The 15,383-nt window shown below is 39.5% G+C and overlaps 1 protein-coding gene across 3 annotated transcripts in view; it reads left to right on the plus strand.

The window, feature by feature from the left end:
- Atp2c1 (ATPase secretory pathway Ca2+ transporting 1) overlaps window positions 1-15,383 on the plus strand; it is a 149,240-nt gene that overhangs the window by 98,698 nt on the left and 35,159 nt on the right. For all 3 annotated transcript variants that reach the window (XM_045136552.1, XM_045136553.1, XM_045136554.1), the window contains 6 exons: window positions 1,786-1,881; window positions 1,972-2,061; window positions 4,042-4,146; window positions 9,461-9,617; window positions 13,179-13,349; window positions 14,378-14,475. In XM_045136552.1, coding sequence (XP_044992487.1) covers window positions 1,786-1,881; window positions 1,972-2,061; window positions 4,042-4,146; window positions 9,461-9,617; window positions 13,179-13,349; window positions 14,378-14,475 — 717 coding nt within the window. The remainder of the gene's footprint in view (window positions 1-1,785; window positions 1,882-1,971; window positions 2,062-4,041; window positions 4,147-9,460; window positions 9,618-13,178; window positions 13,350-14,377; window positions 14,476-15,383) is intronic.

Here is a 15,383-nt window from a genome sequence, read left to right on the forward strand (position 1 = left end):
CTTTCTCTTACTTTGCTTGCTGTACATCAAATATACTAGCTCTCTAGTTCTTTCACTGTGACAGAATTTCTTATAGGACTGCTGTCTGTAAATAGAAAAATAAGGCTATAGCAAGACAAGTTGAAAGGCTTTACTAGAAGGTCTGGTGAAAGATCTCACCACATAAGGTAGATGCTACTTGGTCCTTGGCACCACCATTCTAGTTCCACCTGAGGAAAATGTTGCTCACTACCCAGAAGCTGGCTGTGGTGCATGTCGTCCTTATTTTCCATACTTCTCAGCCTTTGACTCCGGTGAGATTTTGTCCTTTCCTTGTTACGCTCTGTGAAGTGGAAGAGCAGGAACGATGTTGGCTACCACAGGCCTGCCTACATCAGAGTAGTATATACTTTTTAATGAGTCAATACATGAATGAATATTTTAAAATTACATGTTGACATTCTATCAAGTGCACATCTCTGTGTATAATTCTTCATGAAGCTGGTGGATGTCAGGTTTCAGTTACTCCCAGTGCTTGCCAAATTTCAGACTGGGATGTTCTTAGGTACTAATTATGATATATACAGTGCTTAAACATGTATTTACAGCTAATTCAATGAGGAAAATAAACAGAGTACACATTAGAAAAATTGACAGGAGTGTGTACTTGGGTTTTATTTTGCTCATGTCTTAATGGAATTGCTGAATTTAGAGTATGGGCTTTTGTCTGGTCTATACAGTGCTGTCTTGGTGACTGTGCCCTCCCTTCAGAAGGGATGTTGGTCCTTGTGTTTCATTGTCTAGGTATGATAGGCAGGGTAGTGGTTCCTTGTCACTCACTCTACATGTTGAGCATTAATGATTTGTCATTTTCTCTAAACTGGATTATTTTTAGTATTACTTTTACTATGACATTTCGCTTGGCTTGATTCTAGCCATGTGGGATAAATACCTTGTTTCACTTAGGATTTTTAAGGTAGAATGTGATGTGTTGTGTTTTATAAGTACTAAGGTAAATCTTACCGTCTTTGAGCATGTCTATGTACCTGGATTTCAAGTTTGTGCCAAATGTTAGATGTCATAATGGATTTGAGTTCTTTACAAACTGTAGGATCCTAGATCAGTACAATGTGATAAAAATTTAAGCTCACTCATGTAGAGGTTTTCATGGTTACCCTACCCTTTTTTTTTTATAAGAAATTTAAAATCTTTTTTATTTATTTGAGGGGGCAGATAGAGAGAGGGATGGGTATGCCGGGCCTCTAGCTACTAAAAAAAAAAAACTCCAGATGCATGTGCCAGCAAGTGCGTCTGACTTACATGGGTACTGAGGAACCTAGCCTGGGTCCTTAGGCTTCACAGGCAAACTCCTTAACCACTAAGCCATCTGTCCAGCCCTACCCTGAGCTTTTTATAGTATATTGTAAACAGAAGATAATAATATTTTTAGGTTAATTGTTGGGCTAAATATTTGAATATATTTTTCCTTAACTACTACATTAATTTTAGATGTATTTTATTAAGTATCCATATTAACAACATTAAGTAAAAAATGAGCACAGCTGGGCTTGGCATGCCTTTAATCCCAGTACTCGGGAGGCAGAGGAGGGAGGATCACCATGTGTTTGAGGCCACCTGAGACTACATAGTGAATTCCAGGTCAGCCTGGGCTAGAGTGAGACCCTGCCTCAAACAAACAAACAAACAAACAAACAAAAAAACACAACTCAGAATAGCTTTTGGTTGTCATCAGTCTTGCCACTGTCACTTTTGTATCACTGATCCATCCCAATTCATGTTCCTTAGGTTACTGGTGTCGGCTATAATCAATTTGGTGAAGTAATTGTTGATGGTGACGTTGTTCATGGATTCTATAACCCTGCTGTGAGCAGAATTGTTGAGGTAAAAATTCATTGTCCACCAAGGTAACTTTCTTCATAATGATCTAACTAAGTCACAGTGATGTCTTCATAGTAAATACATTTCTCTTAGGCGGGCTGTGTGTGCAATGATGCTGTGATTCGGAACAACACTCTGATGGGGAAGCCAACTGAAGGCGCCTTAATTGCTCTTGCAATGAAGGTAAGGACTTGAGCTCTTTAGCACATGGGCTGTTATCCTGACAACAGAATGTGGGGCCATCAGCTTTATTGTTATTGTTCCTTAGGTATTCAGTGAAGGAGACTATTTCATTGCTTTTAGCTGCCTTTCATTCTTGTAAATATAGATCATTAAGCTTTTCAGCATAATATACTCCTTAGTGTAAGGTGAAACCTAATAACTAGTGGTGGAGTAGTTCTCAGAAAGAAATATTCTTATCTTAGAAGATAATAATGAGATCCTGTATCTGAAAAGGTTTATTACTTTTGCATGAGTAAAAGGTAATTTCTATAGTATTTCCATGGGAAGATATTAGTGCAGTCATTAGAAACCAGCTTTTCTTTCCCCAGTCTTCCTTTCTTCTTGATTATCAATTTCTCAAAATGACTGTTTAATTTGTGTTGTGGAGGAAGTGGTCTTGTAGCCTAACCTGTTCATCTGCTCTGTTTGATCTTGGGATGTATCCAGAGAGACACCTAAAGCCCGCTCAATTTACATAACAAAGCAACCACTTTTTTACAGATAGTTTTATAGAGACTGTGAAGATGCATCAATGGTTGAAGGCTATATAGTTCACAAAGCTTGCTGGCCCCATTAATTTTCCCCAGCCGCTCACATAATGCCAGATGGGCATTTGCTTGCTGCAGCAGTAGACCCCGGTATACACACATGCAAATAAATAATATTTTCTGTTGGAAAAAGAAGAGGTTTGAGAAAGTGTTAAGGCTTGCGTGAAGCATGAAGCTTCTAAGTAATATTACTAGGGACAAGAGCCAATTTAGAATTTTAGGTTATAACATTTAACTAAAAAAAGTAAAATTGGACATTGATTCGATTATTCATTTTCATGTAGCTAGGGTCCTTCTCTGTGCTTGGGAAATAATCTAAGCTGAGCTGAACCTCTAACCTAGTAGTTTTAGAGGATATGTTTCTTCTACAGAAAGCTCCATTTCTTTGTCAGTTGGTTACCTTGTAACTAGGCAGCATAGTATAGATTAAAAAAAAAAAAGAACAAGAAAGGAAATCAGATAGCAGATATTTCCTAAGGTCTGTTTAACAAGATACTACCTACCTACATGGAGAGGTAAAGTGTGAAACCAATTCCTATGTGCAGAGACCTCATGAAATAAAAGGCAGACCAAGACACTTAATCAAGAATATTGGGTCCTATGTAAAAAGGGTGCAGATTCAGAGGTGGGAGTAGGACTTTCAAGGATAGAGAGGGCTTGGTGAGGAGGGCTAGGGAAAGAGCTAGAATGAAAGCATACAGGAGCAAGTAATAATGGGACGTGTCATGGCTAAAGAGCTGGCTGGTATGGAAGAAATGGAAGGTGGTTGAATATTGTTGAGGGGAGTGGTTATATAGGCTGTATATGATATATTTTTGTAGGAACTTTGGATGCCAGGAAAATCTGAATACATTTTTGCAGAAAAGAAAAATAATAATAAACTCAAATTTTGAATGGCTTAAATGTGTTTTGGGATATTTTGAAGAGGATGCAAAGGATATTGCACATGAACTACCTTTCATTAGTAGTTTTCAGTATTAATAATGTGGTGGCATAAAGGATTGGGATAATAGCAATAAACAAGGCAATTAGATTTCTTAATAAGTAGGATATTAAATCTGAAACATGTTTTTGAAAAATTTATGCTCACTATTGGTCAGGGACCTTCTAGAACTGGGGCTGGTAGAGAGATGAATGTAGTCAGTGTTGAAGCTTCTATACATGAAATCTAGTGATGTGACTCCACCTGCAGGCTTCCGTGTTGAAAGGACGCACTGCTCTTTAGGGAAATGCAGTTCCTAGAGATAGACCATTGCTGTTCTTTCACCAGGACTTGGGAAATAATTCAGTTCTCTCTCAGTAATGAAGTACAGGTCATGAATTAAGGTTATTTGTTAAAGGGGGAGAAGAAAACCACATTGGTTAGAGTTAACTTTCTTTTCTTGCCTTATAGATGGGTCTTGATGGACTTCAACAAGATTATATCAGAAAAGCTGAATACCCTTTTAGTTCTGAGCAGAAGTGGATGGCTGTTAAGTGTGTACATCGAACACAACAGGTATCAGTTTAGAATATGCACAATCTGAGCATTTGGGAGGTTGCGGCAGGAGGATTGCTGGGAATTCGAGACCAACCTAGGGTAACATAGTGAGTTCCAGGCCAGCCTGAGCTACGGGGTGAGACCCCCGTCTTAAAAATACAATAAGTGGGCCAGAGAGATGGCTTAGCGGTTAAGCTCTTGCCTGTGAAGCCTAAGGACCCCTGTTTGAGGCTCGATTCCCCAGGACCCACGTTAGCCAGATGCACAAGGGGGCTCACGTGTCTGGAGTTCGTTTGCAGTGGCTGGAGGCCCTGGCATGCTCATTCTCTCTCTTTCTGTCTGCCTCTTTCTCTGTCTGTTGCTCTCAAATAAATAAATAAAAATAAAAACAAAAACAAATTAAAAAAATACAATAAGTAAGTAAATAAATAAATAAAACAAAAATATTAGCTTAGGTGATTTTTTTTCATTTTCTATTCACCACTAGATTTAAGCAATTACTATAATAAGTCTTACTGCTTTAAAATATAACAATCAGTATTTCACTCCTGTTTATTCTTATGATCTGTTTCGACACTTTTATTTATTGAATCCATGCATTAAAACTTTAGTTTTTCTGTGAGAGGTTATCTGTTTAAATGAGTTACAGCCTGGTCTTGTGACATCAATTTCTTTGAATGTAATTTTCTCCTCAGTGATAGTTCAGCTGTCTGCTCTATTTGAGTTGTCAATCTGTGTTCTTTCATCTGGGAAACATAACTAGTTACTTCTGTATAGATGGGAAAGAATGAAAGGATACCCTGTTTTCATAGTAAGTAGGTAACTTTGGTTTTAAAAGAAAGTCCAACTTGGCCAGCATTGAACTTGAGAATGTAAACCTGTTAGGAAGTTTGTTCATGATCTGTCTGACCCTTAAAAGCACTTTTACAAATTATGGAAAGGAGAGATGGTTGGGAATAAAACTATAAAGTACTTGTTACTTTAAGCCTTGTAACGTAAAACTTTAAAAAAAAAAAAACTGTATTAGACAGAGATAACTTGGCTGATGTTCCTTGAACTGTCTTGTTACATGACATGCACATGAATTTCATTCCTTCTTATGAAATAATACACAGTACCACATAATAATGTGGCTTGCTTAATGTTACAATGTTTAACGATAGTCTTGAGTTTAGTTTCTTGAAAATTATGCATAGAAAGTTTGAGTCTTCTTAGTTGTATGATAGTAGGCCAGCAAATGGCAGGATAGAAATTTGGAAATACCTCCATGATTCTTGTTCTGTTTTCCAACCTGAAAAGTTCTTGCAAAATGAAACTAACCAATGAAAGTAACAGACAAAACCTAGACTGAGGAAAGATTCGGTAGGTAAGGAAGGGAGGTCAGCTCATGTGCAGTGGCTTGAGGCAGTGGCATGCCCATGCTTTCTGCCATTCATAAATTAAAAATTAAAAAATTACAATAACTTAGATATTTTTAGAAATCTGTCTTTGAATATGACATTATATGTATTTATTTTTCTCATTCCCTGGAGTAAAATATGAAACCTATAAGAATCCATCTTTGAAGGCAAGAAATAAGACGTAAGCTAAACACAGGAAGGAGGGTTGAAGTGCTGGATGAGGAGCTGATAAGACTGCCCCAAGAACCTTTCTGCCTCTCTGTGTAAGACCATCAGCATTCTTTATCGCAGTGGAATACAGGAAACCTGGTCATGGGGAGAAACTAGAGGGCAGGCTTCAGGCTTAAGAGTGAAAGCCCTGTGAATGTGAGGAAAGTGGCTGTAAAGGAGAAGTCTCTAGTGTGGGGGAGGTGGGTTCTGCCATACCTTGATTCTCTTAATTACAACATTGAAGAGTTTAGAAAAGCTTACTGGTTAGTAGTCAGGGCACCCTTAGCCAGACCTACTCCTGGGATTCATCACCTCTCCTTCTGGTAAAGCCCTTCCAGTCCCTTAACTGATTCACTGATGAACATAAATGGACAGGCAGGTATTGTTAACTACTTGGGGAAAAGTTGTTAGTATGAAAAACAGACTGAACTAACAGATGCCGAGTCTCAGGAATATCACCTCAAAGGGGATAAGATACAGTTTATTCTAGAGCAAAATATGATTTAGGTTACCTCAATTCCATATTCCAACATGTTAACAATTTTATAAAGGTTTTATAGTTACAGAACAAATGAAAAATACACAGTCAAGGCACTTTTCAAATGCATTGGCTGACCATCAGGTAGGTGGGTTACAGCTAAGTGGGGCATCTGCATACTAGGCTTCAGATGCTGTCTGATGACATTCTTTGCCCTTGGGTTGGTGGAGGCTTGGGGGTCTGTTCATACATTCCAGAAACAAATGAAAACAGAACCATCACACTGGATCTGTTGATAGTCACATGGATGTTAGATCAGACACAGAGGTGGGCAATAAATGGCTATTACCGGGCTAAAGGTAGCTCAAGGTAATCTGTAATCTGTCTCTGATTCTGTAACATTCCATCCCTCTGTGATCTTAGGGGTTTTAGGCCTTTCAGGCTTGTTGGAAGTAGGTGCAGCTTTGGTGGGAACTTGAAAGATAATGTCTGATACTGAGTAAAATTTCCAAAGACCATAAAAACTGAAACAAAATGCTTTAAATAGAGTATTTGGTAAGTAATTTAAAGAAATCATATGACATAGGTAAGAAAATTAGAAAATGAATTTTGGAGATTCAGTGTCCACCTAATAGTACTAATTTAGCAAGCAAGAAATAGGTGATTTTATCAAATAATACCAGGAAATTTTCTATATCAAGAAGACTATAATGGCCAACCAACTGAGAGTACAGTGGTCAAATGGGAATGTAGTGAGAGGACAAACAGAACTTCTCGAATACTTGAAGAAAGAGGATTTTGAAAGACTTCCAGAGAAGTTTGCAACAGGAGTATATTTCATATAAAAAGGTTTAGGTTTCAGAGATGGCTCAGCACTTAAAGCTACTTGCTTGCAAAGCCTGCTGTGCCAGGTTTGATTCCCTAGTACCCACACAAAGGCAGATGTACAAAGTAGCTCATGTGTCTGGAAGTCCTTTATAGCAACAAGAGGCCCTGATATTTGTTTTCTCTTCTCTCATCTCTTTCCCTCCCTTCTTCTTCCTTCTCTTTCTCTTTCCCTCCCCTCTTCTCCCTTCTCTTCTTTTTTCCTCCCCTCTCCTCTCTTCCCCTTCCTTACCCTGCTTGTAAGCAAATAACTAAATATTTAAACAAAGGTTTAAGTGAAAGGGAGGGAGATCATCTAAAAAGGTTCTGGGGTAATAGATTGTATTTTTAATTGCAACTGGATACTTTGAAGATAATAGAACAAAGGCCTTCAAAATGAGAGGAAAACTATTTTCAGCTTAACCTGGAAGAATGGAAATAAAATAAACAAGTGTGTCACCCTTTTTTAAAGGGAAGATGTATGGTGGGTAATAAACCAAGGAAAAGGAAGACTTAGAATCCAGGTAGGATAAAAGTAAAGAGAAGTTCTGATATGTGGGGTCAGGAGGCCTGCCACTCAGCCAACTCAGATTAGAAAAGGAAAAAGAATAAGACTGAAAGAGGGAGGTTTCCAGTAAGAGAGAGAAATGCTTACATAAATTCATTTTGTCAGTGAAAGTTATCACATAAGAATTGTTTTATATTCCTTTTAGGAGTTCAGTATTATTGAAAGTATAAAAAGGTTATTCACTTTACAGAAGACAGAAGTTAAGCAGGCCAAGAAGTATTTGATTTGCCAGTGAGCTTAGGCACATCAGATCCCTGCTCGCCTAGCTGCTGGGAATCCTGACAGGTGAAGAAGCCCTGTCTCAGGGTGAACACCCCTTGTCGGAGCCATGGGTGGAGAGATGGTAGATTACACACTGGCCCCCAGATTTCCATTTGGAAGTAACCCAAGTACATACCGTATTTACTGTCTGAAGCCAGTCACTTTTGACTTTGGGTAAGAGGTACAACGGGGAAATATGCTCCTGCCTGTGAAGAGAACCAGCGTGTTGGAGAGCCACTGTATTCCTTATTTACTTGGCTCAACTCAGGGGATCATAATAGAAATGGAGTAGTGATCGACTGTATTCTATATGGTCATGGTAGGTGAAGGGACATAATGTAGCGCAGGTGGCCACATTCACATTGCAGTGGACCACGTGCAAAATGAAAACTGAAGGAGCAACAGTGCGAACTTGTCTCAGATCTTGGAGGTAAATGCCGTAGGAAACAGCCAGAAGATGTACAGTGATCTGCCTGTAGGGCCTCTGTGAGGCGGACTGCAGAGGAGCTGCAGTTTTTCATTAGAAGCTTCTGAATATTGTGTATCTCTGTTCCATGGTGGGCACTGAGCCCAGGGTCTTGCACATGCTAGGCTGGATAGTAATTTGACTATGATAAATAAATATGGCACTATTCTCATTTAGGTGGTGTGAAAGTTAAATAGCATCATAAGTAGATAGGTAGGTACAGATACATAATTAGTAAATAATAGATTGAGTCATTTTCCCTAGGAATGATGTTAGATTTTTCATTTCCCGGTTGCCCTATGAGGAAACTTGTCCCCAGTCTCTTGAGTGTGTAATTAAGGGTTTAGTATGGCATTGCCTTCAGTGTAAGGGCTGATGAGGGAGATTTCTTTTTGGTTTTCTGAGGTGGGATATCGCTTTAGCTCAAGCTGACCTGGAATTCACTATGTAGTCTCAGGGTGGCCTTGAACTCACAGTGATCCTCCTACTTCTGCCTCCCGAAAGCTGGGATTAAAGGCGGGTGCCACCACAGCCTGCTAGATGTTTGTTTGTTTGTTTATAAAAGATGAAGAAAGCTTCCACCTCCCACATGAGGTGTTTTTGCATATGTGTGGTGAGCACGTATGTGTGTATTTGTATTGTGTTTCAGGCGCACATGGGTGTGCAGATGTACATACACTTGTGTGCACATGCATATGGAAGCTAGAGGAGAACCTTGTGTACCATCCTCAGGAATGTGTTTGAGACAGGATCTTATTGGCCTGGAGCTCACCCATTAAGGCTAGGCTGGCTGGCCAGTGAGCTTCTGGGATCCTCCCATCTCCTCCTCCCCTGAGTGTCACCAGGCCCAACATTTTTACTTGTGTGATGAGGATCAAACTCAGGTATTTGCGTTTGCACAGCAAGCTCTTTACCCACTGAGCCCTCTCCCCAGCTCCCATGTGAGTTTTTAATAATGTAGATTTCAAGTGCCTCTCAAAGCATCAGGTTTGAATAGTTTTCCAGGGTTATGAGAAACATGTCACTTAAGCCTAGTAGCAGATATGTGCAAGTTGAATTTAAAGCTGGTATGTTTTTCTTCTTAGGACAGAGCAGAGGTTTGTTTCATGAAGGGTGCCTATGAGCAGGTGATTAAGTATTGTACTACATACAACAGCAAAGGACAGACCTTGACACTTGTGCCGCAGCAGAGAGACCTGTACCAGCAAGAGAAGGCACGCATGGGCTCAGCTGGACTCCGAGGTGAGTAAGGCCTTTGCAGTGCAGACTCTGTGGTGAGATGAATGCATGCATCCGAGCTCTTCCCTCTACTCCATGCTTCGCAGCTCCTGACATTTCTGAGGTGGTATTTTAGTTGGTTAACTGGCCCTTAAGCTATGGAAAGTCAAGAATATAGCAAAATATAAACTCTGGTTCTCTAGTTCTTCAATGATCTGAGCAGGTGGTAGAAATTTTATCTTGAAGGAGTTTTTTTTTTATTATTATTATTTTTTTAGTTTTGCTTTGCTTTGTTAAAAACAGTGTCATGCAGTTTCTAGGCAGGCCAGCCTAGAACGCAAGCTCTAGCTCATACAGGCTCACGTAGGCTTTGAACTAATGATTCTCTTGCCTCAAGTCCCTCATGCTAGGGGTAAAGTCATACACCAAGTTTATCATGTGAGGAAGGCTGTGTAGGTCATGGTGAAACGGGTACCCTTATTTGTCACTTGGTCTTGTTAATATATGTAGAATTCTAAAAATAGAAAATGTCAGCCTCTGAGGTGACTGCTCTCTTGATTCTCTTGTGCTCGTTTTCTTGGTCACCAAGGAAGTGCCCAGGTGTTGCTTATGTATATGCAGCTGCTTGAACATGATGTGATGGGTTGAGGGTCAGACACCATTTAGCAGGCTGCCTTTTCTAGGAACAGCATGTGTAGAATTGAGGTGCAGGAGTTGGCCTTACCTGGCTTTCACCCTCTGCACATTGACATGGCTGGTGCAGAATATATGAAGCTATGCAGCCTCTCTAAGAAATGACAAGAGGTTATTTCCTTACCTTCATCATTTTAATGTAAAGGAAGCAGGAACACTACAATTCCTGAAAGAAAGCAAAATGGTTATGTGAAAATTTGTGGTTCACTTAAGTGATGGCATTCTTGAGGTTTAAAACATGTTTTGGTCTATAGGGCTGCTAGTCCAGTAAGCCAAGTTTAGAAAGACCTTGTGAGCAATATTGGCCTGTTGACATGCCTATGCCCTTGTCTTTCTGTATCAGCCCTCAGGCTCCTGATACAAGGCCATTCGTCATGTCCTCCCCAGAGCCTGGTGTATCCCAAACTGGACTGTGATCTCACAACCTCATACTCTCTAAGGAAAGAAATTATTGTGCCCTAGAATTTTTTTTGGTTTTGTTTTTGTTTTTTTGAGGTAGGTTCTCACTCTAGCCCAGGCTGACCTGGTAGACTTAGGCTGGTCTTGAACTTACAGAGATTCTCCTACCTCTGCCTCCCAAGTGCTGGGATTAAAGGCGTGTGCCACTATGCCTGGCCAATGGACCTATTTCTATATTGAGAATACTTTTACAGAACATCACTGTTTCTTCTTCCTTTCCCCTTCATAATGTATGACGCATTGACGTCAGGCCTAAGGAGGAGTAGGGGTGGCTGTGACGCCACCCCACATGGGGCAGTGGCAACTTCTCTGAGGTTTTTCTAGGCAGCTTGTTGGAGAAGCTTGTTCCTCATCTGAAATTCCTTTCTTTCTGCTTGCTGACCCAGGAACTTGCACACACACCCCACACGCCCTGTCAAGATAGGGTCTCACTCGAGCACAAGCTGACCCGGAACTCATTCTATAGACCCAGGTTTGCCTCAAACTCACAGTGATCCTCCTACCTCTGCCTCCCGAGTGCTGGGATTGAAAGTGTGCACCACTGCACCTAGCACTTGGGGTCTTTTCTGGCATACTCTGCTCAGATAAATTTGAAAGAAAGGGAAGAAAGGGAGGGCACAACAGAGTGTAAACCTATTTCCCTCACTTGGATTCTTGGTCATCTGGGTGTTATCACTTGCAGTTTATGGGATGTTTCCCACCAGTTAATAAAGCAGTGAAACAGTAAAAGCAACAAAAGGGGGGGTGTGGCACAGCTAGAATTTTGTTACTCTTAGGAGCCCTCAACAATACTCCAAACTTGTATGGAGTTAGAAGACTTAAAGAGGTTATAAAGTTTGGGAGATGCTTGTTTCCGCTTTTTATTTTTGATGGCTTTTTTTACCTGAAGGATTATGGGTTTTTTTGTATATATGGTTTTGTGTTATGTGGAGTAGACCAGATTTGGTAGAGGAAGAAAAGGTTGTTTCATGGGATTTTGAAAAGCATTTCAGTCTTTGTTTCTTATTTTTCTTTGATTTTTAATCCTCTATTCTATTTCCTTCCTACTATGCTTACTATAAATAGGAAAGTTTTAAATTTAAACTGGTATGTGGTTATATTGTCCATTATAAAGCTTGCTTCTTAAAATGCTTGTGGTCCTAAACTTTGAAATTGGAATATATGCTAGTTCCTTTCCTCTGATGACTGTGATCAAATACCTGACAAGAAAAAACCTAAAGGAGGAAGAATTTATCTTGGCTCGCAGTTTGAGGGTACAAGTCTGTCATGGCGGGATGTCTGTGGCAGGACTGGCTTGTGGTGGTGCCAGGAGCATAAAGCTGCACTCTTATGTCTTCAGTGTTGTGGGATGGTTGGGCTGTAAACCTTGAATCCCACCTCCTGAATGAACCACAACCTCCCAAGTAGTACCACCAGCTGGGGACCAAAGTTTCAAACACACGAGGCTGTGGGGGACATCACACTTAAATCATAACACTTGTTTTTTGTCAGAGACTTCTGATTGAACCTATGTTTGACCTAAAGAATGTCTTAAGTAGATCTTCATCGGGGCCAGTTCCACCGCTTCCTCAGAGTATCCAGAGCTGATCTTCCATTCTTAGGATTTGCTGATAAACAGATTGACATTTATGGTCCCTATTATGTTGCTACCTGCTTCTACCCCAGCACCAAGGGTTGTCAGGTGGTTGTTTCCTTCAGAATGAAAGCCTTGGGGCCCACATTTACATGACTAGTTAGCTAGTGCTCTTCCACTGGACAAACAAGCTGCTTGCCTCTTACCTTGATTTTCTAGTTCTACATACCTGCTACTTGAATAAGGATAAATATTTCTTTGATCTCTGTGACTTTCCAGCCTTTGCATGAAGTACTGAAGTTTAGTGTTCAGTCTAATTATATCCCAGATTCAGATTCATCCTTTTGACTCACAAAGGTTACCAGAGGTCCCAGGTTTCTGAGAATAAACTAATAGATCTTTGAGGTATGAACATGACTTTTTTCTGTCTTACTGCCTGATGATAACATAAAACTACATAATGATGTAGTGGTGTGATTTATACTCAGAAAACCAAAGTTACAAATAAAAAATACTGCCTGTTAATGTTTGGAAAGAAAGCAGTAATCTCACATTTGTTGGTACTAATGGTTTTACAAGCACTTTGTAGATTGACTTTACCTTCTAGGGTTTACCATATATAAAATTGTTATTAATATAATCTTCCCTTCAGGCTATTAGATTTTAATAGAGACCCTATGAAATAGAAAGATAAAGATAGATTAAACACCACCATAATGAGTTGCCATGTAATAACTTTGAGTTATAAAGATTATGCAGTAACTGCAAATGACATTAGAGTCTTAAGTGATTTCTTATCAACTAAGTTCTAATGTTTTTATGACTTGTGTTTTCTTTTTTGGATTTTATTATTTCCCAAGTTCTTGCTTTGGCTTCTGGTCCTGAGCTGGGACAGCTGACATTCCTTGGCCTGGTGGGAATCATTGATCCTCCTAGAACTGGTGTGAAAGAAGCTGTTACAACACTCATTGCGTCGGGAGTTTCTGTTAAAATGATTACTGGAGATTCACAGGAGACTGCCATTGCAATCGGTATAACTAGGCTGCTTTGTTTGGCTTTGATAGATTTAATTAAATTGTTATAGTGCATAGTTTTATGAATCAAGAGATGTGAAGTATGTTTCTGTTATCCTGAGATTCTATAATTAGCACTGACTTCATTTTTTGCTCAAACTATAAAAACTTTAGGTAAATTTGATTTTAATTAGAAAAGCATATTAGAATCACATAACTAGCTCATTATGAAATCTTTTGTATATTCACAGATGGGTGATTGATTATTTTTAACTTCATAATCCACTCTGCTGACAGATTAAAACACTAGCTCATAAATGTGAAAGGAAACATGAACTTGGCTCTTCCTTTCAACTTTCATGTAATATTGAGAGCAGACATACATAAATAGGAAGAGGGTAGTGTGTTGTATGTACATTCCTGTGATGTTTGAGATTCTTGTGATGTTTGAGATATGTTATGAAGTGTGACAGGTGGGGAAGGATGCTAAGCCCAGTCCCCAGAGCCTGTGAATGATAACAGTTTGCTGAGCCATTAATTCTGATTTTATTACTTTGTAATGGATCTATCTGGGCCAGGAATTGCAAGCACTGTGTTACCTATGGAAGGTCATTTGAAACAATATTGTTGGGAAAAAAAGACTTTTAAGCATTTGTTTTAATTTGCATATAACTGTGATTACTGAAAATCCGTTATTTTTTTCTGACTTCAGTTATTTTACTTAAAATACGTTTAATGTGCATTACAATTGAGCGACGGAGTAGAACCTAATTGACCTAGTTTTTGTATTCTTAGGGTTTGCTGTTGTAGGGAAATTTTTTTATTCTCAAATTTAGATGAAAGCAAAACAGATGAAACAGAAAAGCCCAGGCTTAGTATTAATTCAGGTAGATTAGTCTTACCCATGTTTTGTCATAGGATCCATTGATGTAGACATTTTATTTGAAAAGAGGTAAGTAAGAAATCAGATTGAATGAGCAGTTTTTGACTAACCTTTTAAACCAAACAGTTTGCTTAAATACTTTCTGTCTGTCTTTTTACTTTAGCTAGTCGTCTGGGTTTGTATTCCAAAACATCCCAGTCAGTAGCAGGAGAAGAACTAGACACCATGGATGTCCAGCAGCTTTCACAAATAGTCCCAAAGGTAGGCCATGCCGATACAGCCTTGCAGACAGAAAGCCTTCTTCTCAGTGTTACCATTACTGCTGTCTGGTGAAGTAGTTTACTTACCAGTGAGACATCTCCACAGTCAACTTACAGAATAGTTTCATTTTTCCCCAAGTTCTTTTATGATTTTTTCTAGTCCGCTGCTCTCTTATTTCTAGTATTTAGCAGCCAGTGATTCCTTTTCTATATTCCTGTAGTTTTTTTTTTTCCTAGAATGCTGGAAGAATTGAATCATGCAGTTGAGGCTTTCAGATCTTATTTTTGACTTAGCATAATACCTTGGTGATTGAGCTGTGTTATGTGGTTTAGTAACTTATTTTGTTAATGGCTGAGGAGTATTTAGACAGTATGAGTGCCAGTCTAAGGACATTTGGATTGTTCCAGCTTTTGCTAACTCTGAGTAAGGCAGCTGTCAACATTTGTGTTATCAGTTTTTGCATGATACTGAGTTTAATTCTCAGGGTAAATTTCGCATGCGTGAACTGCTGGGTCATGTGGTTGTGCGAGTCTGACTTCATACGAGATGCCAAGGTGCTTTACCCGGCAGTGGTAGCTTCCTGTGCTTCTCCTGGGAGCGCCTAGAAGTTCTCGTGCTCTGCACTTACCTGCAGCTCCCTCACCCGATCCTCATAGGCACATGAGGGTACCTTGTGGTTTAATGTGCTCTCCCTTTGAAACTTAGAATAGTGAGTGTCTTTTCATATACGTATTTGCCATGTTATGTTCCTTATAGTATTAACTACCTGCCTATGTGCTTTTTAAGAAAAAAAAATTTTTTTTGTTTGTTTGGCTTTTCAAGATAGGGTCTCGCTCTAGCCCAGGCTGACCTGGAATTCACTATGGAGTCTCAGGGTGGCTTCCAACTCATGATGATCCTTCTACCTC

This window comes from Jaculus jaculus, chromosome 17 (assembly GCF_020740685.1).
Source record: "Jaculus jaculus isolate mJacJac1 chromosome 17, mJacJac1.mat.Y.cur, whole genome shotgun sequence".
Taxonomy (NCBI): Eukaryota; Metazoa; Chordata; class Mammalia; order Rodentia; family Dipodidae; genus Jaculus; species Jaculus jaculus.